Source organism: Globicephala melas, chromosome 6, assembly GCF_963455315.2.
Source record: "Globicephala melas chromosome 6, mGloMel1.2, whole genome shotgun sequence".
NCBI lineage: Eukaryota > Metazoa > Chordata > Mammalia > Artiodactyla > Delphinidae > Globicephala > Globicephala melas.
Window position 1 is genome coordinate 8,874,330 of NC_083319.1, and position 27,983 is coordinate 8,902,312.

A 27,983-nucleotide genomic window follows, 5' to 3' on the forward strand; every position below is an offset into this window, starting at 1 on the left:
TGTCGGCCCTCGAGGCTAAATAGGAATTCTAGCGTAGAGTCTGCGTTAGCTCGCCGATCTCTCCATCCATCAAAAGGAGGTACTGGGCTTCCCTGGTGGCGCAGCGATTGGCAGTCCGCCTGCCAATGCAGGGGACACGGGTTCGGGCCCTGGTCCGGGAGGATCCCACATGCCGCGGAGCGGCTGGGCCCGTGAGCCACAGCTACTGAGCCTGCGCGTCTGGAGCCTGTGCTCCGCAACAAGAGAGGCCGCGACGGTGAGAGGCCCGCGCACCGCGATGAAGAGTGGCCCCCGCTCGCCACAACTAGAGAAAGCCCTCGCACAGAAACGAAGACCCAACACAGCCAAAAATAAATAAATAAATAAAGGCAAGAACCATTTCCTTTAAAAAAAAAAAAAAAAGGAGGTACTGCTTTCTCCAAGTGCTGTTTGTGGTGCCTATCGCAGTGAGGCTGAGGGGCTGGAGCTTGGCAGGCTTGAGCTGTAGTCTTGACTTCATCACTTTCCTGCACCGTCAGATGCATCCATCTCACAGCCCTCGAACATTGCCCTGGGGCTGAGGGCAGCGACCCCATCCGGGTAAAGCTGTGGGTCACTGTACCGTCTAAGACGTGAGGAGCAGGTGAGCTAGGGCCCCTCAGCCAGCGGGGCTTGTCATAGCTAGGGAGGTGTGGCCATACTGGCCCGGAACCGGGGTGGTGGAGCAGAGGCTGCGGAGTGTGTGTGCAGGAGCCTGAGCTTGGAGAATCGGCCACTGCAGCTTTGGAAGGCACTAGCTGGGAAGCTGAGGCAGGCGGGGCCAGGGGTCCCCATGGTCATCTTGGATCATGTCACCCCCTGGTGCACACTCCCTCAATAACTTCAAGGTGCTTTCCCAGAAGGCCTAGACTCCTTCACTGCCGGACATTCCAGCAGAGAAGCCAGTCTGGAGAGAGAATGTAAGGGAGAGAAAAGACGTAGGGGGCTTCTTCCCATTTCTCCTTCCTGCCCCTTGAGACTTCACTTTCGTCCTCCCCTCGGGTTTCCATGGGACAATCCTTGTAAGACGGTGCCTCTTCTCTTAAGCAAGCCAGAGTGGGCTTCTGGGTTTTGCTTAGTTAGCATCATGAACTCCCCTCAACGCATCTTTTCAGACTGGGACCCCATTGCTCCCCCAAATCCTTTACTCAGTGAGACTGGGTTGCTTGTCTCCCCAAATTATCCTGCTCCTTCTCTTCTGTCTTCCTGCCTCTCCCACCCACCATGGGTTCAGCGATCTCTGCAATGACTCTCCAAACGCCTCTGCCCTCCAAAGCTTCCCCCAATCCCCCAGGTGCCTCCCCGGAGTGCCCACAGCACTGACTCTGTCCCTCCCCGAGGGCACTGCTCCTGTATGTCATTTATGCTCTAGTAACCTCTTAGCTGAACGCCCACACCTCCTTCGCGTCTGTGTCTGGCACAGCAACTGTTGGCTAAATAAACGCATGTGACTTTAATAAATTGAGCAATATTCACTGGAAAACACATTTAATTTCAAAGTAAACAAAATGTTTACACTAAACTATTTAATTAGTGAAACAATTATCAGTGTAACAAGCTGAAAAATACAGCAACTTGATACAAGACTGAGGTAACAAAATACTTCACCAAAAATCTAAAGAATTCCACAGAGGGCTGATGTTCAGTGGTTACTGTGGATGAGACAATTCACAAGAATTAGGGAGAGTCCTTACACAACTGCATGCAGGGGGTCTGCCGGGAAAAAAGACAGCCCAGGAGAGTGCAACAGATTGAACAGGAGACAAATTAAAATGTAAAAACTGATTTTCAACTTACTTTGAATAATACATAAGAAATTGAAAACTACTCTCTATGCAACATTTTGAATGCTAAGTGGAAAACCATGCATTTTGGCACAGAATTTATTGAAGATTATACCATACTAATAAATTAACCACTATTGTTTCATTATTGAATGGTCACAGTCATTCAGAAATGGAGAAAGAGACAGATGAGTGGTTATAGAACCGACAGATGATCCATCGCTGCTGCTGCGAGCAGGGGTTTCGGGGCTGCCCGTGGCGCACACACACTTGTGCAACACCAGCGGCGAGGTGGTCCATGGGACGAGTTCTCGACACCCAAGGAGATGCAGCTCTCACTCATGCTGTACTTGTCTTTAACATTGAAATTAGAACCAAAAAACCTCTGAAGTAAATGCTGTGAGCATTCTGACCCTACCCTCCGGCTCCACCTCGGAGTCCTCACTGTGTTCAGCCGTAGCTCTGTGCCTGTCTGTTCTGTGCCAACCAGTCGCTAGGACAGCAACTGGACTATTCAGTCTGTTGAGCTCTTTGAAGCTTTTCTGGAGGAATCTGCACCTGGTTTCTACCCTGTGCTAGGAGGGAGGCAAGGTCTTGCTGGGAGAGAGGAAATGGCATGGTGAAGATTATTTGTTCGTTGAGGGGTCAGCTCCATGAGGGCAGGGCTTGGGTTTGTCTTGTTCTCAGACATTTCTATCCTGGGTGGAGCCTGGCACACAGGAAGCACTCACAAGAGATGAGAATCAATGGATGAATGGGTGGTTTCACACAGAGGATCTGTTATTTCAGAGGGACTCTTGTAGTTTTTTTTTTTTTTCTTTTTAAAACATGAAGTCACCCAACATGCAGAATAATGTGGGGCTGATTAAAGTGCTTCATGAAAGTCACAAAAAATAAGTTAGGTTGTGTTTTTAGCAATGTTCACCTGGTTCTAAGCAACAGTAACATGGATCCAGAGCTCTAGACTTCGCCTGTGGAACGGAAGCAGACCCTGCTTGCGAATGACTTCCTGTTTCCATGGACCATTTTTCCACCTGTACAGTGGCATCCTAAAAGATACACTTCCTGGGCTTGGGAGGTGGGAGGAAGACGATGAAAGAAATACTGGCCATATTGGTAAGAAGAAAAAACACTTTATAAACTCAGTTGGCAAGAGAGAGTGGGTTCTTTCATAAGCAGAACCCCTTCAAGTGTCTTCTCTTTAGGGTCCACAGGGGACAGGGTGATGAACGGGCAGGCTTCTCCAGGGAGGGAAGGGAGGCCACACTGTCCCACTGGGCACGCTCAGAACAATATTTCTACCGCTTTCCACCAAATCTATCCTCCACGAAGTTTCAGTTGTCAGAATGCACTTAGCTGACCTTGAGTTACAGAATGTGTTGGACTGAGAGGGGTGAGAATTACTCCCGGGGAGAGGGGAGTGAGGGCGGCATCCTGAGGATACCTGCTACCTACTCCAGTTTGTAGATAGCATTCTAAACCTTTCATCCTGGGCTGCCACGATCTCTCTGCTTAACAAAAAATGATACAACATATGCATGCAAGACACGTCACCTTCAATGTTTTCACAGACATTTGTGCACCATGGCTGGTCAAAGAGCAAGACCCAGAAATGCTACCTTCCAGGGCCAGAATCTACCCGGGGACTTTCCCCTTTGGGATTTTGTGCCTGTCCCCCTCTGTCCCTGGCTTGCAGGCCTCCTCACCTGCAGCTTGAGGGACAAACCAACACTGGAAAGGCAATCAGCACTTAACTCACATGCTTGGCCCAGAGCCCCTGCTGGGAGAGAGCCAAGTGCCTTACAGCCTCATCTGCAGGACTCTTCTGGTAAGTTCAAGGTTCTTACCAGTTCTATGAGAATCCAAGCTAGGAATGTTTCCGGGAGGGGACATGGGGTCAATCTCAATTTTAGTGAGAAGACTAGACACTTTGAAAAGAATTGCAATTGTGCTATTTCAAAATTAGGCTCAGAGGAAAACATTTGTAAAGACAAGGAAAATCTGTAAAGGGCAGGAAAGTGCCTGATTTAGTGTGAGTCTGAAATTTTGAGGGTTTTGGATTGGCTTCTATAATTTCATGTCAGAAAAACCAGGAGAGTTTGAAGAGTAGAGAAATTCAAGGAAAGTAGTCTGGCAATTTCATTCAAACTTAAGACTTAAAAAAAATTAACAGGTAGAATCAGATTCAATGTAAGTTAAAGCGTTAACACTGCATGGTTCTGGTGAGAGATGTTTGGAGTGTCTGCTGTATCCATTCAGCCTCCAGATGCTAATTTGAGCAGTTGTTGGTATGAATTAGGTGCGTGCATTCGACCCCAGCTGCGTGAGGGTGTGCAAAGCACCGATGACCAAGGTTTGCTGGTCTCAATTTCACCATCTGGAGTCTCTCCTGGCACGAAAGTATTCTAGATTTTGCTCTGAAGGAGGGTTAGTTACGGAGCATAGTAAGACTCAACCACAAAATAAGACCTGATGACAATTACTTTCCTCACCAATTCATCTGAATTTTCAGAAAAGTGGTCACCGTTGGATCAAAATACAGTGGTGGGTCCTTTGGTAGTTCTTAAGTCGACCTATTATTACCGTTTATTGGTTAAGATGTTGTTTTGAAGCATCTTGCCCAGAAACTCTTAAGAGTCATTTGGTGTCTGATCAGTGTGAGCTCTGAAACCACAATAGCAACAAGGACCCAGAAATTCAGTCTCTTTCAGAAAATCATTAAGAGTTTCCTTCTCAGAATTAGGACACCCAGATTAAAAAAAGAGAGAGAGGGGGAAAGAGAGGGAGGGAGAGGGAAGGAGAGAGGGTGGGGAAGGGCTGAAGGGAGAAGCTATGGTGATAAAAGCTACCATAAATAAAGCTAATTTTTATTCATTACTTTAAATAAAAATGTATTTGTGCAAAATAAAAGTCACTTAAAAGTATGACAAGGAGTGACAGATGAAGGACATTGTTCACCTGAAGAGCTCTCAGCCGAAAGCAGAGCTCGGACCGTCCCCTCCCCAGGGCTTTGCTCTCGTCACCATGGTCGTCAACAATTGTGCCCTTGGACTTGGATGATGGAGAACTTGCTGGTGACTGTGTTTGGGGGCAAGAATGGGGGAGCTTAAGGCCTCAGTGTCACTCAGCTCCCCAGTGTAATCAAGAATCCCAGTGGCCCTGCCCTGGCAGTGGAGGCAAAGGGGTGAGAGGATGGGAGCAAAAGCCTTGCTCGGGGAGAGGTCGGTGCAAAGTAGCTTCTGAGCAGCCGGTCAGGTCATCGTGCGCGCAGGAGGCCTCGAGAAGCTGGCAGAAAGCGTCAGGACTTCCCATGCTGACCCGGGGGCGGGGGGAGGGGTGAGAAGAGCGGGGCCTTCAGACCCTGCAGGAGTGGGGCTGGGAGGAAGCAAGCAGGCCAGTGCCGGCCCAGTCCACGGTCCCGAAGCTGGGTCTTGCCTCAGAAGAGCTGACGGCAACAAGGCCTGGGAGGGCCCCAGGGGCCCAGGGAGCAGGCCTTCCGGATGAATAGCACCCATAGGAACAGAAAACAAGACACGATTTAAGGCATTGTTTGTTTACAGTAAAAGAATGCGAGGGACCCTTAACACAGAAGGAATCCGGGCTCTCACTCTGACCTTCCTCGGTGGACCAGCCTATCGCTTAAGGTTAAAGCAGGGCCTCAAAGAGAATGAAGTGTGTGATGTCACGAGTCTTGTGCCAAAATGCATGTTTCTCGGAGAGTCCACACTCGCTCGCTTGCACGCACACAGACACGGCACGCACACGCAGAGGACGCTTCGGGGTTGTACAAAATCTGAGGCAGCCCTGTGGGCAAGCGACCCGGCACACTGGAGCCAGTCCCCGCCTGTCCCTTCCCTCCAGCCCTCACGCGGGGGGACGCTGTCCACTCTTTTGTGCAGGAGAAAGCACTGGGGGCCCAACGTGGGACGGATGCTCTCTGGTCGCAGCAGCAGCTGGTGGACGGATGAGGGCCCAGGGAGGGAGGACGGGTTGTACAGTCTGGGGACCCATCACGGCCCCGTGAGGCGGTGCTGCAGAATGGGGGTCATGGGGGTGGCTGGGCATCGGCAGGCGGACCCCCGCACCGGTGGAGCCCTCTGGACTGTGAGGCCTCGGCCGTGTCCCCTTGAGTCCAGCTCTGAGTCTCCCAGCACCCCACCAAAGGCCTGTGCCCCGGACACGTGCTTCGCCACCAGTCCCAGGCCGGCTCCCAGAGGCCTCTGAAGTCACGCTAAGTCCTGCAGAGACTTATTCAAATGACATAAGGTTTGCAGGTACCTAGAAGAGAAAGCTCAGCCTCTTGTCAAAGTTCTGACCTTTCAGGAGGGGACAGGGGGTGGTCCCTAAGGGAAGGGTTCAGGCCTCTCCCAGTCAGTCTGTGAATGAGTGGGTGGTGGGGGAAGGGGAGAGGGCACAGCAGTGGTACCAGCCACCACGTGTTACGGGGCTGCTGTGTGCCAGGCAAGGCTCTGAGTACCGCATCTGTATTGTGTCCTGAGTCCTCACAACAACCCCAGGAGGCAGGTACTGGAATTATCCCCATTAAAAAGATGAGGAAACTGAGGCTTAGAGAGGTGAAGTACACAGCGGGTGAGTGACAGGGCTAAGACACCAGCGCCCACGCTCTCAACCTCTATCCTTGGGTTAAAGCACAAGTGATTTTGGAGTGGAGAGCTGACCAATCCTGCAGGATAAGCACATGCCTCTGGAGAGGCGAGGGGGTGGTTAGCGGGTGGCAGGAGTTGGCAAGTGGAAGCACAAGGAGAAGGGGGAAATTTGGGGATATCGGGAACCCCAAGGCTCCCCATGCTGTGTCCCCAGGCCCAGATCCCAGCTACCTTTACTGGGGGGACCACCAGCCCCAAGGTCAGGGTGTTTCTCCTTCCCCTCAAAGCTGCGGACACGCCCCCAGCCCCAGGCCTCCTCCCCCAGCACTGCCGTGGGGTTCCAGGAAATTTGATGAGAAGCAATTTCATCAAAAACAAATCCATCTTGGTGGTAATTTGGTCAAAATGATGAATTGGAAACAATGCATCTCCTTGCACTGGGAGACAGTTATAAGAACGGTCACAGCAGCACTGTTCAGAATAGCCAAAAGCAGGAAATCATTCTTGGGATCACGGACAGAAGAACTGATAAAAAAAATTACAAGTAAATGAATGACAGCTATGCACACTGACATAGAGGAATCTTAGGAACATACTGTAGGAGAAAAGCAAGTCACAGAAGAAACTAGACAGTTATGGTTCTATTCTTTAAAAAAAAGTTTTAAAAAATGTACCCCAGACAATACATTAAGGAACCAAATACACGTGTTCACATTTTAAGGGAATGGAAACAAACGAATCAGGAGAGTGGTCATGGGGCACAGGTGAGCGGGAGGGAGACAGAATTAGGAAGGAGCCCTTGGGAGGGAGGTGTTCCGAGGACTGGGGAGGTCCTGCCTTTAGACTGGGTGGTGGGTACACGAGTGTTTGCTTTATTGCTGTGGTTTACACCTTACACATATGCTATCGATAAAGTTGAAGTGTATTCAGTGCTAGCACACACAATTTTAAGAAATGCAGTTCCACAAAAAAGAAAAGTCACCTTAGTCCCTGAGATTTTCTACAGGAGTAGATGCATTTCTGTAATGCCCTCATCGGAGCCCCATGCCATCACATGCAGGTAGTGTGGCTTATTTCAATAGTCCTCTGCTGTGGAATATTTAGTTTTGCCAATTTTTTCTTATTACATAAAGCAGAGGGTGGGAACATTTGTTTGAAAGTAAATTAGAAATAAAAAGGGAAAAAAGTAGAAAATATAGAAGACCGTCTCCCTTAGGTCTAAAAACTGGACAAAAATACTTAAACGTTGCCAAAGCTTGTCATGGTATACCATGTTTGCCAGACGTGAAATTCAGTCCATTTGTCTTTCTGACCAAACACCTCCTCTACCAAGTGGGTTTGACCCAGTTCCCTGCTACCTGCTGCGCAGCTGCTGCTACCCTCAGGCTGCCTCCACCCCCAGAGAGCCAGAGGACACTTGCTCAGAGCAACCGTCCCTGCTCCCGGCTGCCCCCCCCACCAGGGCCACGACTGTCACTGTGGAGCAGACACCAAGGCCCTGCCTCTCTCTGCCCCCACCATCTGTGTGGCCCACCTCAGTCCTTGTCACTCCTCCGGGTCACCTGTGTGTGGCAGGTGAGCTCCAGTGCAGTGTGCTCTCAGAGTGGCCCTCAGAGCTAAGGAGGGACCCCAGGCATGCACGGAGTGACCAGGGCGGAGGAGGTCAGGACGCTCTTCCTCTCTTAACGTGACCTGAGGCAGCACCTTGTTCATCGCCTTGAGGTAACCTTCAACCAAAGACCCTGGTCTCCCCATCGTGGAGATGGGCAGTTACATTTGCTCAAGCACAAAATACAGTCTAGAGACCGCAGAGCTGTAGTTTTCTTGCACGTCATTTTAGACGTTTTATGGGCACCGACACGCATGTAATAAATGTGCACGTGTATTTTAATACAAATGAGATTTGCCCTTACGCGTGTTTGCACACTTCACTTTTTCACGTATGTCTTGGAGCCCCTTTCAGGTGATCACACACAGATCGGGGGTACACAGTAGGGGTTTACTGAGGGTCGCCGAGTTTCCAGGTGCTTTTTTTCCTCTTTCTATTAAGGACAATGCTGCAGTGGACATTCTCACCCATACACCTGTGTGTGCATGTGCGCGCATACGCCCCAGACAAATTTCTAGCAAGTGAGTTGAGGGACTCGAATGCAATTTATTTGCAGTTTCCCTGTGGTGCCTCAAGTGTATCCCTTTATCAGTCTTGTCCTACTGTTTTAGTTTGTCCAGGACTTTCTGCTAATTTCGCCGTCTAGCTTCTTATCGTGTAGAATTTGATCAGCTTGTTACATGTGTCCTCATCGATGTTACAGATGAAAATCCTGAATAGGCCCAAACTGAGCACAGAATCATGGGATACACCGCTAGAGACCTCCCTCTGCCTTATGAGAGCCGCTTTGAGGGGCCAGGAAGTCTGTGACTGTGCTGTGACCAGCACCACTGCAGCCCCTGCCCTCCCGGCCTCACACGCCTGCTGTGAACTCGGCACTACCTTCCTCCTCCTCGAAGCTGCCACCGTCTATTCCAGCCATGGCGCTCTCTCTCCAGACGGAGGAGAGGGACCCGGCTCCCCAGCCCCTCTTCCAGCTCATCCCTGGGGAACAGGTCAGGGAAGCTCAGTGCTCCTGGCCCCAGCAGCCCACCTGCTGTCCGGGCTGGTATGAGGGCTGAGTAGCCATCCCTCTAGCAAGCCTGGACAGCAGAGGCTGTGCTTCCAGGCCTCTGGCTCAATGGCAGGAGGCTGAGCAAGCCAGGTCCCCGCCCCCCGCCTCCCCCCCAGGAAGCATGCGGCGGGAGATCTCCGGGCCGGCAAGTACAGACTCTGGTGTCAGGCAGACCGGGGTTAGATCTTACTCACCGTGGGGCCTTAAACAAGTGTCTGCCACTTTCTGAGCCTCAGTGTCCTCAGCATAAAACGGAGACAGTATGGGAACCTACCTCACAGGGATGTTGGGAGGATTCGGCCAATTCCTGCACGTAAAGCATTTCTCCTGAAGCCTGGTCCTGGGAGGGGCAGCAGTGGGGGGCGGGAGCAGAGCCTCAGGCAGGCATGGCGGACCAGAGGTCCTATTGGTTCAAGCATGCCAAGGGGCCGTACAGCCCCACTCACCAGCAGCACCATGGTTGCTTCTCAACAAATGAGCTATTATTATCGTTATTCCTAAGGGTTGTTGGGGGCAGGGAGGCCCTTTTGTCAGGTTGGAGTTTGCCCATGAATCAGCTTTTGGGGGGTGACCTCAGTAGATGCTGTGGCCTGACCCTTGGGGCATATCCCACCTGTAACCTATCTCTGATGGATGTTTCTGTGGCGTTTCCTTTAGTAGGAAAGACACAGGGGCCAGATTCAAAGTTCTAGTCTGAAGCTGGGCTTAGTTCCAAGAGGGGCAGGGGGTGCCCTGTCTCATGGGAAAAGGCTGATCAAAAGAGGGCGCCTGGGAGCTTAGCTGATAGGCTCTGGGGGAAGGAGGGAGGTGTGTTTTCTAGCGACCCTTAGTCCCGAGGGTGGGAGAGGGTATTTTAGGTAACAAGCAGGACTTTGGTGACTTTACCTGAGGCCTGTTGCTTTTACATGCGTCATCCAAATGCTTGTGCCACAGTATTGCATGAAACCGGGAACCAGTCTGGAACTTGTAAACATTGCCTGATGGGTAGAAAACCACTGGTTAAGAGGAAGGTCACGTGGGAGGGTCTGCCTGTGACTGTGGCGTGAAGATAAACGTGGACCTGGGTAACTAAACAAGGGAAAGTCAGGAGCAGCCCAAGGCAAGCTCGGGGCACGTAGAGGAGGAGGCTCCCGTGCTCCCCGCCTGTCTCTTTGGACCAGGGTTCTTAACCATTTTTCCAGCCACGGTGCCTTTGGCTCTGGTGAAGCCTGTGGACCCTTCTCAGAATTATGTTTCAAATGCATAAAATAAAATAGAAAGAAAAACAATAATACTGAAATACAGTTACCAAACTGCTAAAAAATAAATGAGTGATATCATTCTCGACGTGCTCATTTATTAATGAGCTAATGACAAGATCTGGGGGCAGGTCTGACACTGTACTGTAACTGCAAAGAGCTGAACAAAAATGCTATTCTAAGATACCTGCAATAATACGTGATGTGAAAATATCTGTGGTTTCTCTTGCAGATAAAATCACAGGTATTGTGAACATTCTAGTTAGTAGTTTAATACTTATAATTAAAGGAATTAGAGGTCATGGGAAACAGAGATGTGATCTTTTTGCCACCCAAGCTCACAGACCTTTTGCATTCTATCCATGGACCTTGGCCACCTGCTGTGTCATATTTCCCTCTGCTTGGGGACAGTGCTTTCCTCTGGGCTCAGCCCCGAGAATGGCCTGTGGACCCCATGACCATACAGTCTTTAAGTCAAGCTGGTATAGGTACAACCTTTACTTCCTAAAGAAACCGCCTCTAATCTGGTCCCAGAGCCTCGCAGAAGAAACTCAAATGGTAACCAGCCTGAGGAAACACTATGACGTGTGCGTAGCCATACGTGGTTCAATCACTCAGAAGCAGAGCAGAGGACTTGGCTCTCTCCATTCCCTGGGCTCCTTGAGGCTCTCACTTCTTTAATTCCCAGCTAACAACATTCAAACCCTGACCCTCCACCAGCACCATCATCTGCATTACCTGGGAGTTTGTTAGAAATAGAGAATCTTGGTCTCTACCCCAGATCCACTGAATCCAAATCTGAATTTTTACAAGATCCCTGGGCAATCGTATGTACATGAACCCTGCATTAGAACATTCCTGTGAAGGTGTGAAGATGCTCAGGGTCTTTACAGCTCCAGTGAACTTGCCTAGCTAGGAGACCCAGGAAAGCCGGGCTTTTGTCACGTGACGTAGGCGCCAAGGAGGTTAGCACGGCCTATTCCGAACCTCAGTGCAGAACCTCTCCTTCTTCTCAGCATGCTCATGGGGGAAGAATAAAACCAGGAGGAACTGGGAGGTGACTGGGCAAGTGAAAGTTGGAGCTTTTATAGAAGGGTTCTTCTCTGATTTGGCCTTGGATCAGGACACCGCCAGAGTCTCACGGCACAGGCAATGCCGGGGGGGCCTTGAAATCTCCCAACACCCAAGACTCCTCCAGCCGCATGGTCACTGCCTCATCCAGCGCTATGTTATTCATTCCAGGACACTGAGGCTAGAGTTCCAGGGGTGATGGGCCCCAGCAGCCATAGGTGAAAAGGATTCCGGCTGCCATGTGCCATGCACACTGCTCAGTGGACACGCCCACCACGATCTAAGCAGCTTTTGTGGACCAGCGAGGGACCCTGTGAACATCAGACCCTAAAGCAAAAGGAAAGCAGCAGCCTCAGAAGTCCCTACTGTTTCGAAACGCACATTTAGCAGCAGAAGAAAGAGGGCAGAGAGAAGCTGCAGGCTCCCAGCGCTGGCCTGCTGCCTACCTTTGTCGGGGTTATTCAGCTGGAAGATGTCCGGGTGCTCGGGGTCATCGGGCAGCTGCACCATCCAGCCCACGACGGAGACCTTTTTGCCAGGTGTGGATTTATACTGCAGAGGAACAACAGCACGGCCGTGAGGCCCACACCCTCCGCTCCCCAAGGAAGGCCGACCTGGGCCAGGCAAGGTTCCTTCCACTCCCGCCGCCTTGCCCACCTCCACCCACCCCGCTGCACTTCGCACCAAACGAAGTGGCAGCACAGAGAGGCCTTTGGTGGAACGTACGTGTTTTCTGTCTGTGCCCCTCAAGGACTTGGCTCCGTAGTACAGGAGGGTGGATCCTGAGAGGATGACCCAGTACCTGGTCCACGAGGACAGCTGCAGAGGCAGAGTGACAATGTCACAAGTGGAGGGGCAGAGTCCCCCACTGCCTGGCTAGAGACCCAGCTACATGGGTGGAAAGGGGGGGCCCTTCCTCCCGAGCGGTGCCAGCGCAGGCCTCATCTCGTCCCTGCCCGCCAGCCCTCAGTGCCACTCCTCCCAGGGCCTAGAGGAGGGAGACTCCTCAGCAGCTCATCAGGCCTAAGCCCTCCCTCTCCTTTACCCCAAGAGCCTTTCCTTTTCCCACCTTGTTTAGGGCAGTGCCATAACTTCTATGTATTCAGGTGACCTGAACCCAAGAATGTCCTGGGGAAAAAGAGTTTCAAAACACGGACAAGCTAAACCATAACCTAGAAGAACCGTAATGTCTGCAATGGGGGGCTCTGGCTGCAAGCGGATGGCAGCACTTTGAAAGCATTTATGGCCAGAAGAGGGGACGCCTGGCAGGGCCAAGCTGCAGGTGTGGCTTTTGTTCCTCTAGGCATGAAGCAGACCGCTCGGCATCACGACCTACAAGGCTCCTCTTCACACTGGCGGGCGGCGGGGGGCGGGGCGCGGGGTTGGTGGGGGAACTGCGTCACCTCAGATGGTGAAAGCACTGGCTTTCAGACCTTTTTGATGACGCCCACAGGTGTGTACAACACATGTGCATATGTATGTTGAACTGAAAGAAGCTTCATGAAACAATATTCACTTTTACTATGTGTAAGAAACTCCGACATTTTCCAGTCTATTCTATCCTACTCAGAAATATGGGTCATGACCCCCTGGATTAACTTCATCGCTCACCAGCGGGCCAACCAGCATCTGGACAATAGTGTCTCGCTCTGGCCTCAGAATGACTGGAGCCTCGACCCGGTACAGCAGGGCAGCAAGCAGGTCTGTACAGCAGACCAGGTATAGGGCCTCATGTCGCAGGACGCTTTGTGACACTCTGGGTCCAAGGGACGGAGTGTGGCCCAGGGCTGGGATGCAGACTCTTCTCCTCACCCAAGAACCACCAAGCACCCGAAGACAGGGGAGCCTCTAGAGCAGCACCTCGGCTAGGGGCCTGGCATCTTCACACGGGGCGCCGGCAGGAGGGGGCATCGCCAAGTGGCTTTGTGGGCAGTGGACGGGGCAAGCGGCAGCCAGGGCGGGAGAGGAAGGCCAGAGCAGACACAGGCAGACGCTGCCTGGAGCTGCGGCTCACAGGCGGGCTTGCAGGCAGCTTGCCGTGGATGCTCCGTAGAACAAAGAGGTCTTGGCAAGCGGCTGAGGGGTCACGGAGCCAGGGACATCTGGGCTCAGCACGTGGTGACCCGGCGGCTGGTGGGGGAGCCTGAGAGGCCTCCTGATTCCTTGTCCCTGTCCTTTCCACCACGCGTTTCATGATGCTGCCGAAGGGGGAGGGGATCTGCATCGGGATACCACCCAGGCCGTGCTGCCCGTCTCAGGCACAGCACCCTCCCTGACTCCCAGGGTCTCCAGGCCTCCACCTGCCCTCAAGATAATCACACAGTCCCATTCCCCACCTGCTCAGTGTGTGCAGGGCCACACACGTGACAGTCCTGCCAAGTCCTCCAGGATGTAGGGACTATTTTATCCCAATTTACAGATGTGGAAACTGAGGCCCTGCCCACTCAGTGGCACAACTGGACTGGAACCCCGGTTGGCCGGTCTCTGGAGCCCATGCCCTCCCTGCTGCCCATGCCGCCTCTAGACAGATGTGCCTCTGCACTCACCGCGGGCTTCCGTCCTTCCTTGAGCAGAGTTTTCCTTCTCAGAGGCCCCTCCATGGTGGGGACCGCTGCCGAGCTCCCCAGCGTACAGATGCACGGGCCGGTGGGGCTGCGGGGGAGACCACCAGTCAGACATCGCCTTGGAGGAGCTGAGGTCAGGCACCCTCTCACCCACTGGGGCCCACGGGTCCCCCACTGCCGGGTCCATAATGGCGCCACAGGACAAGGACTCAACAGTGCTGGGCAAGGCTAGGGAGGGGAGGGCCCCGAGGGCCTGGAAAACCTGAAGGACGGTGGCCTTGGGCTCACCCACAGCTGAGAACTTGCACCTCCCTCGTCCTTCTGAGTGCTGAGCGGCTCTAGGCTTGGTGCCCACGTTCCCTGTAATCCAGGCCCCCAGCAGCACCCGTGCCCTATCCTGGCTTCCTCTCCACCTGCGGAGCTTGGGGCCTGCGCAGCACCTCCTCCTTCCTGTGTTGGCAGGAGCAGCGAGGAAGTGGGCGTGGAGGGGATGGAGTAAAAAGGGGGGCAGCGGCCCCAAACCCCCATGCCCTGCGCCTTTGCGGCAGGGCTCCTTTCTCCCCCTCTGCCATGGGGATTCGGGCGCCACCTACAGGTGAAGAGTCCAAGTGCAGCACAGCCCAGGCCGCTCGCCTAAGCACCCGCTTCAGCTCCCTGGATAGGCACCTCCCGTAGACACCTCCCTCAACCCTGCATGAAAGCCGAGCAGCGCTCCCTCCGCATCCCAGTGGAAGGCATCACCACCCACTGGCTGAAGGAGCCAGAAACCTGGGGGTTCTCTCCTCTCGTCAGTTCACCCCCGAAACCTCATCAATCCCAAGGACTCATTGATCCCATGCCCTAAATATGCCCATCTCAGCCACCCCACTCCTCCCAACTCAGGCCAGAACTTGGTCATCCTTTGAACGACTGCCCAGTACTCTCGCCTGACCTCCCTGTGTCCACGCTTGCCTTCCTCCCACGCGCCCTGCACACCGTGGCCAGCATGGCCTGGCTCTGCCAATACCCTCCCCCCACTCCCAGGCAACCCCTCCAGTGCCTTTGAGACCACCATCCTCTCCCCCTGCTGGGCGTGGCTCTGGCCCACCTCTCTGGCCTCGCCTGCCACCCTCTCCCCCACTCATTTCTTACAACGAGGACTTTCCTTCACTCCCCAAATCACCCAGCTCTTCCTGCCTCACGGCCCCAGGGGCTGTCCCTTGGGCTGCAGGTACTCTTCTTCCCCCTACACCTCTCTTCACTTTACTTGGCTGACTCCTATCACTCTTCCAGTCTTTTCTCCAGGGAGGCCTCCTCTCTGGCCCATCGGCACCCGTGATTTTCTGTTCCGTTTCTGCTTTCCTGAAGCAGCAGCCCTACAGGCTGAGGCAGAGGCTGAGTCCGTCTCGTCGGCAGCATCAAGCACAGTGCTTGGCACCCAGCAAGCACCACAGAGCTACTTGTTGAATAAATGATCACATGAATAAATGAATACCTGTAGACGCAGCTCCGGGTTCTGGGAGAATTCCGAACTGGAACCCGCCAGTTGGGCCCCAGCGTGGCATAGAGACGTCCCCTGCTTCAGAGGAAAAGGGTTGAGTTTTAGCAACAGCCTGGAAAGACCACTCCTGAAGGAGGCGAGGGCATCGCAGACTATGTGGTCATTAGCTCAGGAAGCCTCAGCCCCAACTCTTCCCCCAGCCTCCTCAGTCACACTGCAAGCACATCTGGGGCACAGCTGGAGCTGCTAGGTTAGTGAACACAACACCCCTGGAGCCTCCAACAGGGCGAGTCCCCAAGTCTCCAGGTAAGTGTTTCCTTAACCTTTTAACTGAACGTTCACCTTTCTTCCAGTGTCAAGGGGATGACTAAAATCCAGGCACACCCCTTATCCCAATGTGAGGTTGAGAGAAAATGCTGTGTGGCCCAAATATTCCGTGGTCAATCCAATTAAAAGCGCACAGACACGGAATTGTGGGCTGTCTTGCGTGTTGGCCCAGGGTGGGGATGGGGTGGGGCAGTGTAGCATCATTATTCACCCGGGCACTACTGAATTCCTCCGTTTGCTACGTCTTCTCCATCGGACAGTCTCTTTGCTGGCCCCAGATGGTTCCCTGCAAACCTGCTCTGTGACCTGCTGCAGACTCCAAGAACTGGTGCTCCAGGACCTCTCCGTGGGCTGCCCATCAGGCCGCTCTCTCACCTGTAGTTCCCCAGCAGTGAGCCTTTCCAGGGGAAGACGTAGCTTCCAGGGCAGGTGGGGATCTTAACCTATGTGGGGGAAGGCTTCCGTCTTCCTCTCCTGTCTTTATCCTTTTCCTCTCTTGGCAGAACGACTTCCTGTGTCTACTTGATCCTCCACCTTCTCCCCACCCCTGCAGCATGGTCTATCCCTGGGCTATAGCTTTCCATTGGCCAAACAATGATGCAACCCAATTTGTAAAGCCAGACAAGGTCCAGACGTCCTTTTCAAGTGTTCCCTCTGTTGTCCACTGCCAGTCCCAGGTTGCCCCATGTTCCCCCGTGGCACTGGACACCTGGGGGGTGGTGTGGGGTCATCGTCATTCACGGCAGCAGGTGCATCGCGCCGTCACCGAGCTCAGGTTCCTCCGAGAGGGGGCTGCGCTGCTCTCTGCCCCTCCATCCTCCACTCAAGAAGGAACTGTTCTTGATGACCATCTTGGGTTTGCTGTCCCGAAGCCCACGTTCAGGGCTGGTGGGAGTCTGATGGTCCTCCAGGTCGACTGCCCCGGGACCCTGTCCCTTTCGTCCATCAGCCACTCCTCTTTAGGTGACAAAGAGCTGCAGCATGTGCTTGGTCCCCCAAGTCCTCGAACGTAATGGGTCTCAGCCCATTCCCCACCCAACCCTCGTGACAGATGATGGTCACAGGCCCACCCCACCCGCACCACGAGCCGTGGCTCAGAGGTCCCGACACGCTCAACTCCCAGCCTACAGGCCACACTGACTCCTCCCTCTCTTCACGGCTGGGCATGACACCACGGCACGTCACATCCCCGTGCTTGAGCAGGCTGTGCAGAGCGCCAACAGACTGCCTCCAGGGACGCTCCCCCCCCACACCCGCCCAGCTGTAACCGGGATCGCTTATGAGTCAGGGCAGGGTCTGACAGTGAGCATCTCTGTGCCCGGAGGACGTCTCCTCATTTGATCTGGATTCCCGCTCTGAGCCGCCGTCTGTTTGGAGCTGGAGATGGAGCCTCCCTTGGCAGAGCTGGATCCTCCGGCCCCTTCTTCTCCACCTTTCTTCTCATGAGTCTTTGTTCCTGGTACCCCAGGACACTGTGTGATGACAGTGGACTCTTCCGCAGACGGGGCGATGTGGTTGGTGCTGCTACCATCTCTCCATCATTCTCTCCGCTTCTTTGAGACACTCCGTGGCTGCACACTTAACAGACGTTTGGCAGGACTGACGTTTGTTGACAGAGAGCTTTAAGTCAGCGTCTTCCAACCAGTCTAGGCTTTTAAGCAGTCTTTCCTCACGCTCTTCCTAAAGGAGTGAGGTGCTCCCAAGGGCAGTGGACTGCTGGGGGGAGCGCAGGGACGCCGGGGGTCACAGGGCGGCTCACGGGAGAGTCACTAGTTAATGACCGCTCCTATGTGGCAGGCCATTGACTATCTCACGGGAGCTTTGTTTCAGCACCATCATCCTCCCCAGAATGGGGAACTGAGGCTCAGGGATGTGAAGACACTTAACCGAGGCATGAGCCAAGTAAGTCAGGATTTGAACCCACAGTTTTCAGGGTGGGAGAGAGGTTGAGTTGTCGCGTGGGGAGGAGTCCGCCATGGAGACAGGGTCCTCGTTTGGAGCCAGCACCATGTGGGCGGCTTCCTGGCGTTCCGCTCTCAGAGGCACCCCTACTCACAGGTTCCCGCTGCAGCTCACACTGGGCGGGCTTTGTCAGTGTCTGTGAGGCTGGATGGCCACAGATTTGTAGAGCCTGGGTCTCCTGGGCTGGGGCCACCTCCCAGGTCCCTGGTCCCTTGACTCCCCCGATGGAGTCTTCTCCTGGTGGTTCTGGCTGCCTGACATTTAAGAGCAGCTGTCATTTATCCCCGCTCGTCAGGAGGTGGCTAAGTGCTTCCACACACCGCTCCTCCCAGCTCTGTGAGGGGCGCTGTTCTCACCCTGTCTTAGACGAGGAAACTGGGGCTCAAGGAGGTGAAGCCACTTCACCAATGGGTGAAGCCACCCATTGGCCTGTCACTAGGGATGGAGACACAAGTGCTCACATAGGGAGGATGTCTTTTCCACATGAGCCAAGGGCCTGCATCAGTCAAGCTACTCCAGGTAGGGGAGGTCATAGCCTGCTCCACCTGGAGCCTGGGGAGTAACGCTGGCTTTGAAGTGCAGTGTAATGGTGACTTTTCCCCAAGGCCAGCTTTTAGGAGACTATAGGCAGGGTGGTGGCCAGCCTTCCCTCCCAAGGCAAGCACTGCAGGGCTGGAGGAGGGCTGTGACAGGTGGGGCGGCTCTGGCTGGGCCCAGGCGGGCTAGCATCAGCACAGAGGAGACAGGATCTTCAGCCACTGGAACCACTTCCAGTGCTTTGAGAAGATTTGTTATTTGAATGTTCACGGCCAGAAAACGCAAAATGAGTGGGCAGTGGTATCTGGTGAACTCCAGAAATAAAGGCATTTCTCCAACCGACAGGGGCTCCCAACTCCAGAACCACAGACACCTTTCCCAGCAACATACTGGGAACAAGTGGCTGAACAGAATGTATCCCAGGAGGGCCATTCTACTGCTCCCTCTCAGGGACAGATCTTGAGGAGGATCTGGGGGAAGAGGGCTGCAGCAGGCCACTCTCCTCATGGGGAGTCTGGTCTGGGGAAGCTGTGGGCTGGCAACCAAGTGGAACGCCTCAGTCCCAAAGCGAGTTCAAGAAGAAGAAGAAGAAGAAGATGATGATGATGATGGGGATGATAAAGATGACGGTGACGGGGATAGGGTGGTGACGATGAGGAGGATCAGATGATGGGATGATGGTGATGGCGGGGAGGATGGGTACCAGGCAACGTGCTAAGCAGTACTCGTTCACTATCCTATTTAATCACACAATACTGTGGGGCAGGCACTGTTCTTATCCCCACGTTATAGACAAGGAGTCTGAGGCTTAGAGAGGTGGAGTAACTTGCCCAAGATCACAACACAGGGAAGAGGAAGATGGTTGGTGCCATTGAGGTGGAAGCAGCCAGGGTCCTGCTTAGGCCAACAGCATCATGAGAATTCAGACTGGCTGAGGCAGGTCTGAAAGGCATCTTCTCCTCAGTAGTTTTCTAGGTACACATTAGGTGGTAGGTATCTTGGGGGTTAAATATCAGAAAGCCCTGAGTCTCTGTTGCTGGTCCAGGAGTGGGGAGCAAGGAGAAGTCTTGGATAATAATTACATTGAGGCCTCAGTAATCTTGTCTTAGCAGAAGTACCAGTCCCCCCACCATTCTTCTATCTCAAGTGCACAGAGCCCCTGGTAGGAGTGTACCTGTGGAAGGGTTCAAGTGATGCTGTTCATCAACAGTGTCCACCTGTACCAGCAAACCCTTGCTGGGAAGCCGTCCCATTGGACCAGGTCTTGGTCCTTGCCGCTACCTAATGACTTACCCTCATCTGCAGGCAGGAAGCTGCCACCCTAAGTTCTGCTGGGCCTGGGATGTCCCTTCCTGCAGTACTTGTTAAAGGACTTCTGCTGCCTGGGAATCACATTTTTCTCTGGGTAGCGTCCCTGATCCACTGAGTGTGTCCCTAGGAGCCATATCTGCACTGCGTGCTTAGCTGAGGGGACAGAACCACCCTTGATCCAAGCCAGGTCAATCAGGTTTTCTCTCTTGGCAATTAAGAACCAGATTTGAGAGGCTGCCAGTCAGGCTCTGTGGCTCGCTGAAGCTATAACACGTAAACTTGGGAGCTATGAGGCATCAAGCTTCCCCAGTGTGAGCTGAGAGGTCTAGAAATCTGGGCTGCCGAAGGAGAGGAGAGCATAGCAGGTATGCATAGAGAAGGTCAACACCAGAGGGAAGGAGGGTCCTGTCCACCTTCTAGGACCTGACTCTGAGAGGTTGTAGGTGCTGGACAGAGAGGTTGTGGGCAGAGATTTCTCAGCTACCTGTGAAGCCACAGCAGCTAGCAGACAGGGCCCAGCCCTTGTCTGTCAGGGTCCAAGCACAGGATCAAGCAAAAGGCCAGGGACTGTTGCCTGCTCTTCTCTCCCAGAGGGGCCTGAGCTCCTGGGTGGAGCCTAACTCCCCAGACGTCAGTGTCTGATGCTGACAACAGGGCAAGGGATGTCATCTCTGCGGGAAACCAAAATCAGAAGCTTGGCACATCACCCACCTGGGCTGCCACCCAAGGCAGAGCAGCAGAACGGAGCAGCACGATGGACCCGGGGAACCAGACTGACGGGTAGGAAGGGGAGGGCCACCAGCCTGGGGGGTTCCTGGGCCTCAGCCACAGGGGACGGGGGGGGGGGCAGTGAGGCCTCTGTGAGGGTCACCCTGAGGACAGCCACCCTCATGGCTGCACTTCAGTTGAAGTGGACCCCTTGCCTCCAGGATCGCCCCCAGAACTTCGCCTCCCTCTCCTAACAGGCCGCACCCTTGAACCCTGGCAATCCCAAGGCATCTACCAGAGTCCTCTGACCTTCTCCGGGAGGAAAAGGAGTGTTTTAAAGACTCTGACTTGTGGGTAGCAGGCCTGGGGCTCTGCTGCCATGACTCCACTTTCCTGGGGTCTTCCTAAGGATGCTAGAAGATTTCATAGGCTAAAGACAGCACAGTGCAGAAACTGTGTCACCCAGCCTCCTCCACACCCCAGAGCACCTACAGGCCAACTGTCGACAGCACCCTCTTAAAGGGGCCTTCCCCGCAATTCAGAGTCACCCTGGAGGCCAGCAGGGCTGGCAGACACTTGCCTGCACTGTAGCCCATCCACCCCATGACGACTGAACTGCCATGCGGGAAATTTTCTCTTCGTCCCAACCAGCCTTAGACTCCGGGATCTCTTGCTTGCTGGCGAGAAGTTCCTACTGAGTGAAATTCATACACATCCCAAAGTAGGTTCCCCGCCAGGAGCAACTGCACCTATGTGTCCAGTATTTCCTGTGAGCATCCTCCCTGAAGAGCTGGGGAACCTGAGGCTCAGAGAGCTTGAGAGACATGCCAAGGTCCTTGAGAGAGTAGGCGGCCCTGACCTCAGCCCTGGCCACCCCTCCACCCCACAACGCTGCTGACGGTGTCCAGAGGTCACGACGACCTCTCTCTGCAGAGGCACATTCAGAAATTCAGAGACCAGGGCTCATCACGGAGCCCACCCCCCCTGCAGAGACTCAGGGACACGCAGCTTCCCCGGGCCACCTCTCCCCTCCTTGGACACGACTCAGGCCTCGCAGCCTCCTCAGGTCCCAGGACCCCCCTTGAGGGCCCACTGTGGTCCTCTTCACCCAATGTTCTCGGCTTTTGCTGAACCATTGCCTCTACCAGAAGCCACCCATGAACCCCCAGTCTGACTCGGGTCCCCCTGCTGGGCTTTCCCGTCTCGTCCTCTTCATGACCCCCTGTGCACCTGGCATCGTGGATTGAATCTCTGTCTCCCACCTGGTCCGTCCGTGAGCTGTGACCGGCCCCCTGATGCAGCTCGACCTCCCCAGGAAGGAGGGTGAACAGCTCTGCTTCTGAGGAGGCTGGTGCATTTTCCTCTCCTGCTCCCTTACCCTCTCCCACCAGAGGGGCTTCCTCCAAGGACCCCTCTGCCTCCTAGTCTCTCCGCCACCCATAGTTTGGCCTGTCTGTCACATGAGAAGGCCATTCTGCACAGCCTGGCAACGTCAGACTAGAGCAGAAGGATAGCTGAGTATTTCGGAATGAACTTTGTGACGTGCTTTCATATTTCACCCCTTAAAAAGTGACCAGGAAACATTTCTGATTACACCCTCTTTTAGAAAGTTAAATGTAGTTTTTTTCCTGGGTGAAAAAGAACATTTACCCATTGTAGAAAATTTGGAGAATACAGAAAAAGAAAATAAAGTACCTCCGTAACTCTACTAGCAGAGACAACCAAGAGGAATGACATTATGTACCTTCATACATACACAATATGTGTTCATCCCCATCACCCACTTCGCTCTCTGTAAAAACCTCATTTAAAACGTTTAACTCCTAGGCTGAGGTTCTCGTTCTCACTTCAGTGCCAGCGCAGGCGTAAAGCTGTTACCTCTTACCGACAGGCCCGACTAACGCTCCCCGCTCCCTGTGCCATTTCTGAGGAGGCTGAGGTTTGCTTGAGGCCAGCCTGGTGCAGCGTCCACAGTTCCCACATTCCACTTCATCCAGAATGCACTGCAAATGCCTTTCCGGGGCCACCTCCCTGCCTCCCTGGGAAAGCAGATGTGACACAGGGCTCTCCTGCCTTCGTCCCACTCCCAGGACCAGGTGAGAAAACACCAGGTCAGGGACGTGAGGGGTGTCCCACCCTTGCCCCCTCCCCAGAGACTCCAGCCTCTGGCTCCCCAGGGCCCTGACCCAGGACCACCACTCTGTCCTCATTCTGGGCTCTGAAGAAAGGGAGGGTCTTTGGGGGCTGCCTGGGGGCTGAGAAATGACCAGCACTGCCCAGGGTCTGGCCACCTCAGGGCTCCTGTCTCTTCCCGTCCCTCCTCAGCCCACGGGCCCTGTGACCTGCTGAGGCAGAGCTGGATTAGGGACAGGAGGGTGAGAGCAGCGGCAGAAGGCCCGGCAGGAACAGTGGCGGGCTGCGGCCACTCCGCCAGGGCAGCCGGGTAGGTCCCGGGACGCTGGGGGCTCCAAAGCGGGTGCTCTTTAAGGCTGGCCACTTCAGGAACCACTGGGCACAGCCTGAGCTCCGGCTGCCACCCAAGGACGCCTGGGGGCCACAGGGCTGAAACGTCCAGGGGAGTGAATCAGGGAAGGCAAACTTGCAAGATGGGCCACACGATCCCACCCTTGGCCAGACAACGAGAACCGTCCTACCTGCCTGTTCACAGCAGCACAAAGGCTGACTATGATGTGCCCTGAGACCAACAGAGGGGTGTGTGCCGGCGGCTGGGTCACTGGCCTGGGCCTCCCGGCCCTGCGTGCTGGTATCTGGCTCCATGTCTCTTCTTGGCCAAGGCCAAGCTTGTCACCAGGGCTGGGGGGCTGGGGGGCAAGTCAGTTGAAGGTTGTGGCCTGTAAGCTTCAGGGCTGTGGGGCAAGGTGCTGCCCCCCTCTCCCAGCCTGGCCTCTGGGGACTGGAACAGACAGGACCTCTTCCTCTGTGGGGACTGGCCCAGCCCTCTCCTGCACCCTTGTCTCTGGTTCTGACGCCACCGTCCACCCATGCACGTGTAAAGATGCAGGGAGAGCGGGTTCTTACAGCGTTTGCTGGAAACAGCGGGCAGGGGGTCTGGGAGGGGAGGTTCCTTGGGGGCAGTCGCTGGTCTCTGGGGCCAGGAAGAGTGAGGCCTGGCTCCCGGGGAAGAGGGAATCTGTTCCCCTTCAGTGAGCAGGGGCAACGTGGCATGGGGGAGGCCGGCGTGGACGGAGGTCCCGTGGGCCTGGGCTCTGGGCGGGCAGAGGTTAGGAATAAGGAGGCCCAGGCAGCAACAGGACCTGTGGTCACTGAACTGTGAGAGAAGCGAGTAACATTTTACAAAGATGTTAAAGCGTGTGAGATAAATCCCCTCCAAGTCTCCCGTGGGGTCTTCAGGAAAGTCTAGAACGCTCACATGCTTTTGAGGGAGTGGACTCTTTCTGGGGGACATGAGAAGAGGCCAGTGCAGGAGGGAAATGGAGACTGGAGGCTGGGCCGCGGGAGCTGGAGGCCGAGGGTCAGCTGGCGTCTGGACCGTCAGGACAGCCCTGGGTCTCGGAAGGTGCCAGAGGGGACATCCTAGCCCCGCCGGCATCCTCCAAAGCAGGTGGTCTCCTGTTCCCCTCCGCAAGAAGGGGCTGGACTGGGAGCTGGGTCCCGAGGAGGTGAGGGACAGGCCATTCTCCTGGAGGCGGGGCTGGACACCTGCACAGGCCAGCTGTCTGTGAGACCAGCGCTTGCCAGAAAGCCCACCCAGAGTCCTGTTAGAGACATTCAGATGGAGAGCGGGTCTAATGCTAGATCCTAAGTGAAAGAGACAGAAGAGACACGCTACAGCGTCTGGTGTTCCCCCTGAGTGGAGCACAGCACCGTCTCCCTGAGCGGGAGTTCTCTCACCACCTTCCTTCCTGGCAGCTCTGAGCTCAGTCGCGGGTGGTTAGTAGGAACCGTATCTGCCACCTTCAGTGACTGGCAAGGTGTCTGGCAGGGAGCAACGCTTAATAAACAGCTTTGAATGAATGAGTGAACGAGTGAACGAAGGAATGAACGAGTGAACACAAGGAATGGATGAGTGAACGCAGGAACGAACGAGTGAACACAAGGAATGGATGAGTGAACGAAGGAACGAACGAGTGAACACGAGGAATGGATGAGTGAACGCAGGAACGAACGAGCCATGAGCAGGTCCAGGTGTGGGTACTATTCAGGATACATGTCCTCTTGTTGGCTCGTGGTTGGGGAGGTGCTGGATCGCCCGTAAGCCCCCTTCCTCAGGGCTGCCCCAGGAGTCCCCTGACCGGTGCTGAGAAAAGTCAAACTTCTGCTCATCAGATCCAGAGTCTGCCCTGTGCCTGTTTGGCTCTCACCCCTCCCTGGGGCGGGCAGGGAGAGAGCAGTGGGGCCCGTTTGCCTGTGCTCCCCAAATCAGAGCAAACATCCCTCCAGGAGGCCTGCGGCGGGACAGAGGGAGGAGCTCCGAGGGCTCAGGGCGTCGTCCCTCCCCCTCTTTAGCCCCCTACCTAGGGTTTCACGAGGACAGATGGACTGGCTGACCGACGCGGGGCCAGTCCCTGCAGTGTCGCAGCGGCTCTGGACGAGGCATGGTGGTGATGAAGTGGGCCCCGTGATCGGGGGAGGTGGACGTGGGTCAGCTCTGTCCACCAAGGGCGGGTGAGGCAGGACCGCCACGTCACCTCTCCATGCCTTGCTGTCCACAGGCACGAAACAGGGACATTTTACGAGTAACCACCACGTAGCTAGGTCTGAGGATTGGGAGAGACCAAGACAGTGCCTGGTACACAGGGAGCGCTCAGCAAAGATCACTTACCCCACATGACAGCACTCTGCCCTGCAGGGACGGCTGGATTCACCCCTCCTCTGGTCATTTATGATTGTGGAGGCTGAGGAGACAGGCGGCTTCAACACCAGAGGAGGAGTGTGTGTATATGTGAGAGGCATGTATGCCTGCACTGTGAATGTACACCCAAATCTGTGTGAGCGTACGTGAGTGTGCATGTGTATGTGTGTACATACACACGTACGCAGAGGGTGTAGCGTGTGTGCGTGTGTGTCCGTGTGAGTGGGTGTGTGCCTTGCACACAGGCTAGTGGAAGGGCTACTCTGAGGGACGGTGCAGACCTGCCTCTGCATCACTGGGTCTCCCTGGCTCCCCTCAGAACTTAAGTCGCCATGATGCCCTTCACCTTCGGCGGCGCCTAGGCTGTGGGAGCTCCCCGTGCAGAGTCCCTGTCTTCCCAGAGCCCACCTGGTGCCTGGCACAGAGGAAGCGGCAGCAAGCGGAGTAGGCGCAAGGGGTGAATCCCCGGGGCAGACGGGCGGGCTGCAGGGAGCCCAACCCCGGGCCAGGGTCCCCTTCGTTCACCAGTGCCCAGCATGGCAGGTGTCGGCCCAAAGGCCCGAGGCCACGGGGGTGCAGCGCACTCAGACCCCACCAGGCGGAGCCACAAGCCCGTCTCCAGACGAGGCCCGTTCTCAGGCGTCTGGTTTCCAGAACCCTCATTTCAGACCAAATCTGCACCCAGGTCTCCTCGGGCGCTGGCCTCAGACTCCCAGGCCAGCTCTGGACCAGGTGATACGCGGGGCTGCCCGAGCAGGGGCTGGGACGCCCGTCCCATGCCCATCCTGCCCAGCGGCCTTCCTGCCTCGGCAGCCCTGCCCGTGGGCTGCGCACGCTGCCCTGTGGGAGCCACAGGGCAGCCTCACCAGGCTGGGCCGCCGGTGAGGTCGGGGGGGCTGGTCTCCAGCTCCCCGGGCCCTGAGCGACCCCCCTGGGAAGGAGGCCGAGCAGAGGCCACACTCACCTTGCCAGCCCTGAAGACATCTCTTCACTAAACTCTGAGCTCTCACTACTGCCTGCAAGAGGAACACAGATGGGTGAGTGCGGCGGCCTCGCACAAGAGGGGCCACCCGGAGCGGCCCGTTCTCCTGGGTCACCGGGCCCGGGCCCCGAGCTGCACAGACGTGCCGGAGGCACAGCTTCCTGACCCTGTGGCTGTCAGCATGGCTCGGCTTCTGCTTTGCTGCTGCTATTTCTGACTCTCGGCCCATCCCGTCCCGCTGTTTCCTGCCCCTGAGGGTGGGTCCTCCACCCCCTTTCCTGCCCCTGAGGGCTGCAGCTGCCTGCCCACCAGGCCTCTGGGGTCTGGGCCCTTAGGCCTCTGTCTTGGCCTGGCCTGGCTTCACCACCGCCTCCCTTCTGGCCCAAGTAAAACCAGTGTCAAACAGGCCTCACCTGGTGAAGACAGGGGCCAAACGAGCACACTTCTTCCTCCGAAGGTCAGGGCTCGACTAGACGCTGGTCAGGGAGCAGCTGCATAGCAGCAGACAGAGGCCCCGACGGAGCACCCTTCAGATCCTGGGCAGTGCGCACACAGCGGGGCCCAGCCCTCCCCCAGGCCTGCCCTGTGGCCGACTTGGACTCTCCAAGGCCCGGCTTCAGCCACGAGGACAGCAGACAGATTTTCTCGGAGGGGCCTGGGTTCCACACTCTTTGCCTGGGCTGCCTGCTGACACCACAGCTGGGCAGTGGGAGGGGGAAAAGGAGATCTCAGGTCCCTTGGGAGTTACAGGACGGAGGGGACCAGTTCAGCTCCAGACAGGGCACGTGCACATACGGTAACGTGCTCCCAGCCTTTCAGCTCCAAACGGAAAAACATCTGAGTTTCCCGAGTAGAAGAGCCGAGAACCAAACTGCCTGGTGATCTCCCGCCTGGATACTGGACAGCATTGCGTCTGACTCAGTTTTCTGTCTCAGGAATAGAAAGGCCTGGGCTCAGGCGCAGCTCAGAAAGTTTCCTGGATGTAAAACAGCCACTCTGCTGCCCAGCTGAATGCTCTGGGGCCAGCATTTCCCAGACCGGTTCCTCAGAACCCCATCCCAGAGGACTCTCCAAGGAAGATGGTTCCTGCCCAGATAACGAGGGAACCTGCAGACTCTGCTGCCTTCTGGGAGACCCACAGAGCCCATAGGCACGTTAAAGTCTCTGGGAAGAGACCTGCCTATGTGGTTTATCCCAGCCTTTCCCCAACACACAGACCCTGAATTCTTTCCCCAAGGCACACCCATGAACCGCAGGCTACACTGTCCTAAGCTGGTATAAACCCCCAACCGGGTCCAAGTGGGATGACCTCCTTCCTGGACAGAAGGCAGACATGGACCTTGCTTGTCACAGATTTTCCAGGAGGTAGGAGACAGCTGCTCCCTGCAGTGGCACTGCCTCGGAGACGGGCCTCATTTCAGGAGGACGTGGGATGTGAGATTCCTGCCAGATTGTCCTGTCCGCACCACCCTCTTCCGTCCCATGCCCAGGGGCCCTCCACCCTACAGGCCTCCGACTAACCTGCTGCCAGCCCCAGGAGGGCTCCCTGTTAAGGGAAGTAGACAGACACACAGACTACAGAAGCATGGGCACACTGAAAGGACACAGCCAGCGGAGAGTGCGCTTGTCTGACAGCAGAAATGACCTAGGTGACCTGGTCAGGTGACCTGGACACTGCAGCGGGACAGACCTGTGACCAGAGCTCAACGCCATCCTCAGCTCTGACCCCTCCCCTCCTGGCCCCAGTTTCTGTCCTTCCATGGACATAAGCACCATTTCTGGCTGAAGTTCAGACATATGCTTTCATCCCAGATCAGTTTTTTACCCTCCCTCACTCTGGCTTCTCAGTGTGAAGACAGGGGCACAGTGAGCACCTGGTGGCCGCCCCGCTGCGGTC

At 55.3% G+C, this 27,983-nt stretch overlaps 1 protein-coding gene across 14 annotated transcripts in view; it reads right to left on the reverse strand.

Moving 5' to 3' along the window:
* Nucleotides 1-4,648: 4,648 nt before the first annotated feature.
* Nucleotides 4,649-27,983, reverse strand: part of RALGPS1 (Ral GEF with PH domain and SH3 binding motif 1) — a 286,653-nt gene continuing 263,318 nt past the window's right edge. For 7 of the 14 annotated variants that reach the window (XM_060300425.1, XM_060300422.1, XM_060300420.1 and 4 more), the window contains 7 exons: nucleotides 26,069-26,120; nucleotides 15,420-15,503; nucleotides 13,928-14,033; nucleotides 12,108-12,200; nucleotides 11,828-11,933; nucleotides 9,958-10,049; nucleotides 4,649-9,412 (listed from right to left, as the gene is read on the reverse strand). In XM_060300425.1, the coding sequence (XP_060156408.1) occupies nucleotides 9,314-9,412; nucleotides 9,958-10,049; nucleotides 11,828-11,933; nucleotides 12,108-12,200; nucleotides 13,928-14,033; nucleotides 15,420-15,503; nucleotides 26,069-26,120 (632 nt within the window). In that variant the 3' untranslated portion in view covers nucleotides 4,649-9,313. Of the gene's footprint in view, nucleotides 9,413-9,957; nucleotides 10,050-11,827; nucleotides 11,934-12,107; nucleotides 12,201-13,927; nucleotides 14,034-15,419; nucleotides 15,504-26,068; nucleotides 26,121-26,143; nucleotides 26,786-27,983 lie in introns of those variants that run through there. The other 7 variants (XM_060300427.1, XM_060300429.1, XM_060300426.1 and 4 more) reach the window with 7 other exon arrangements.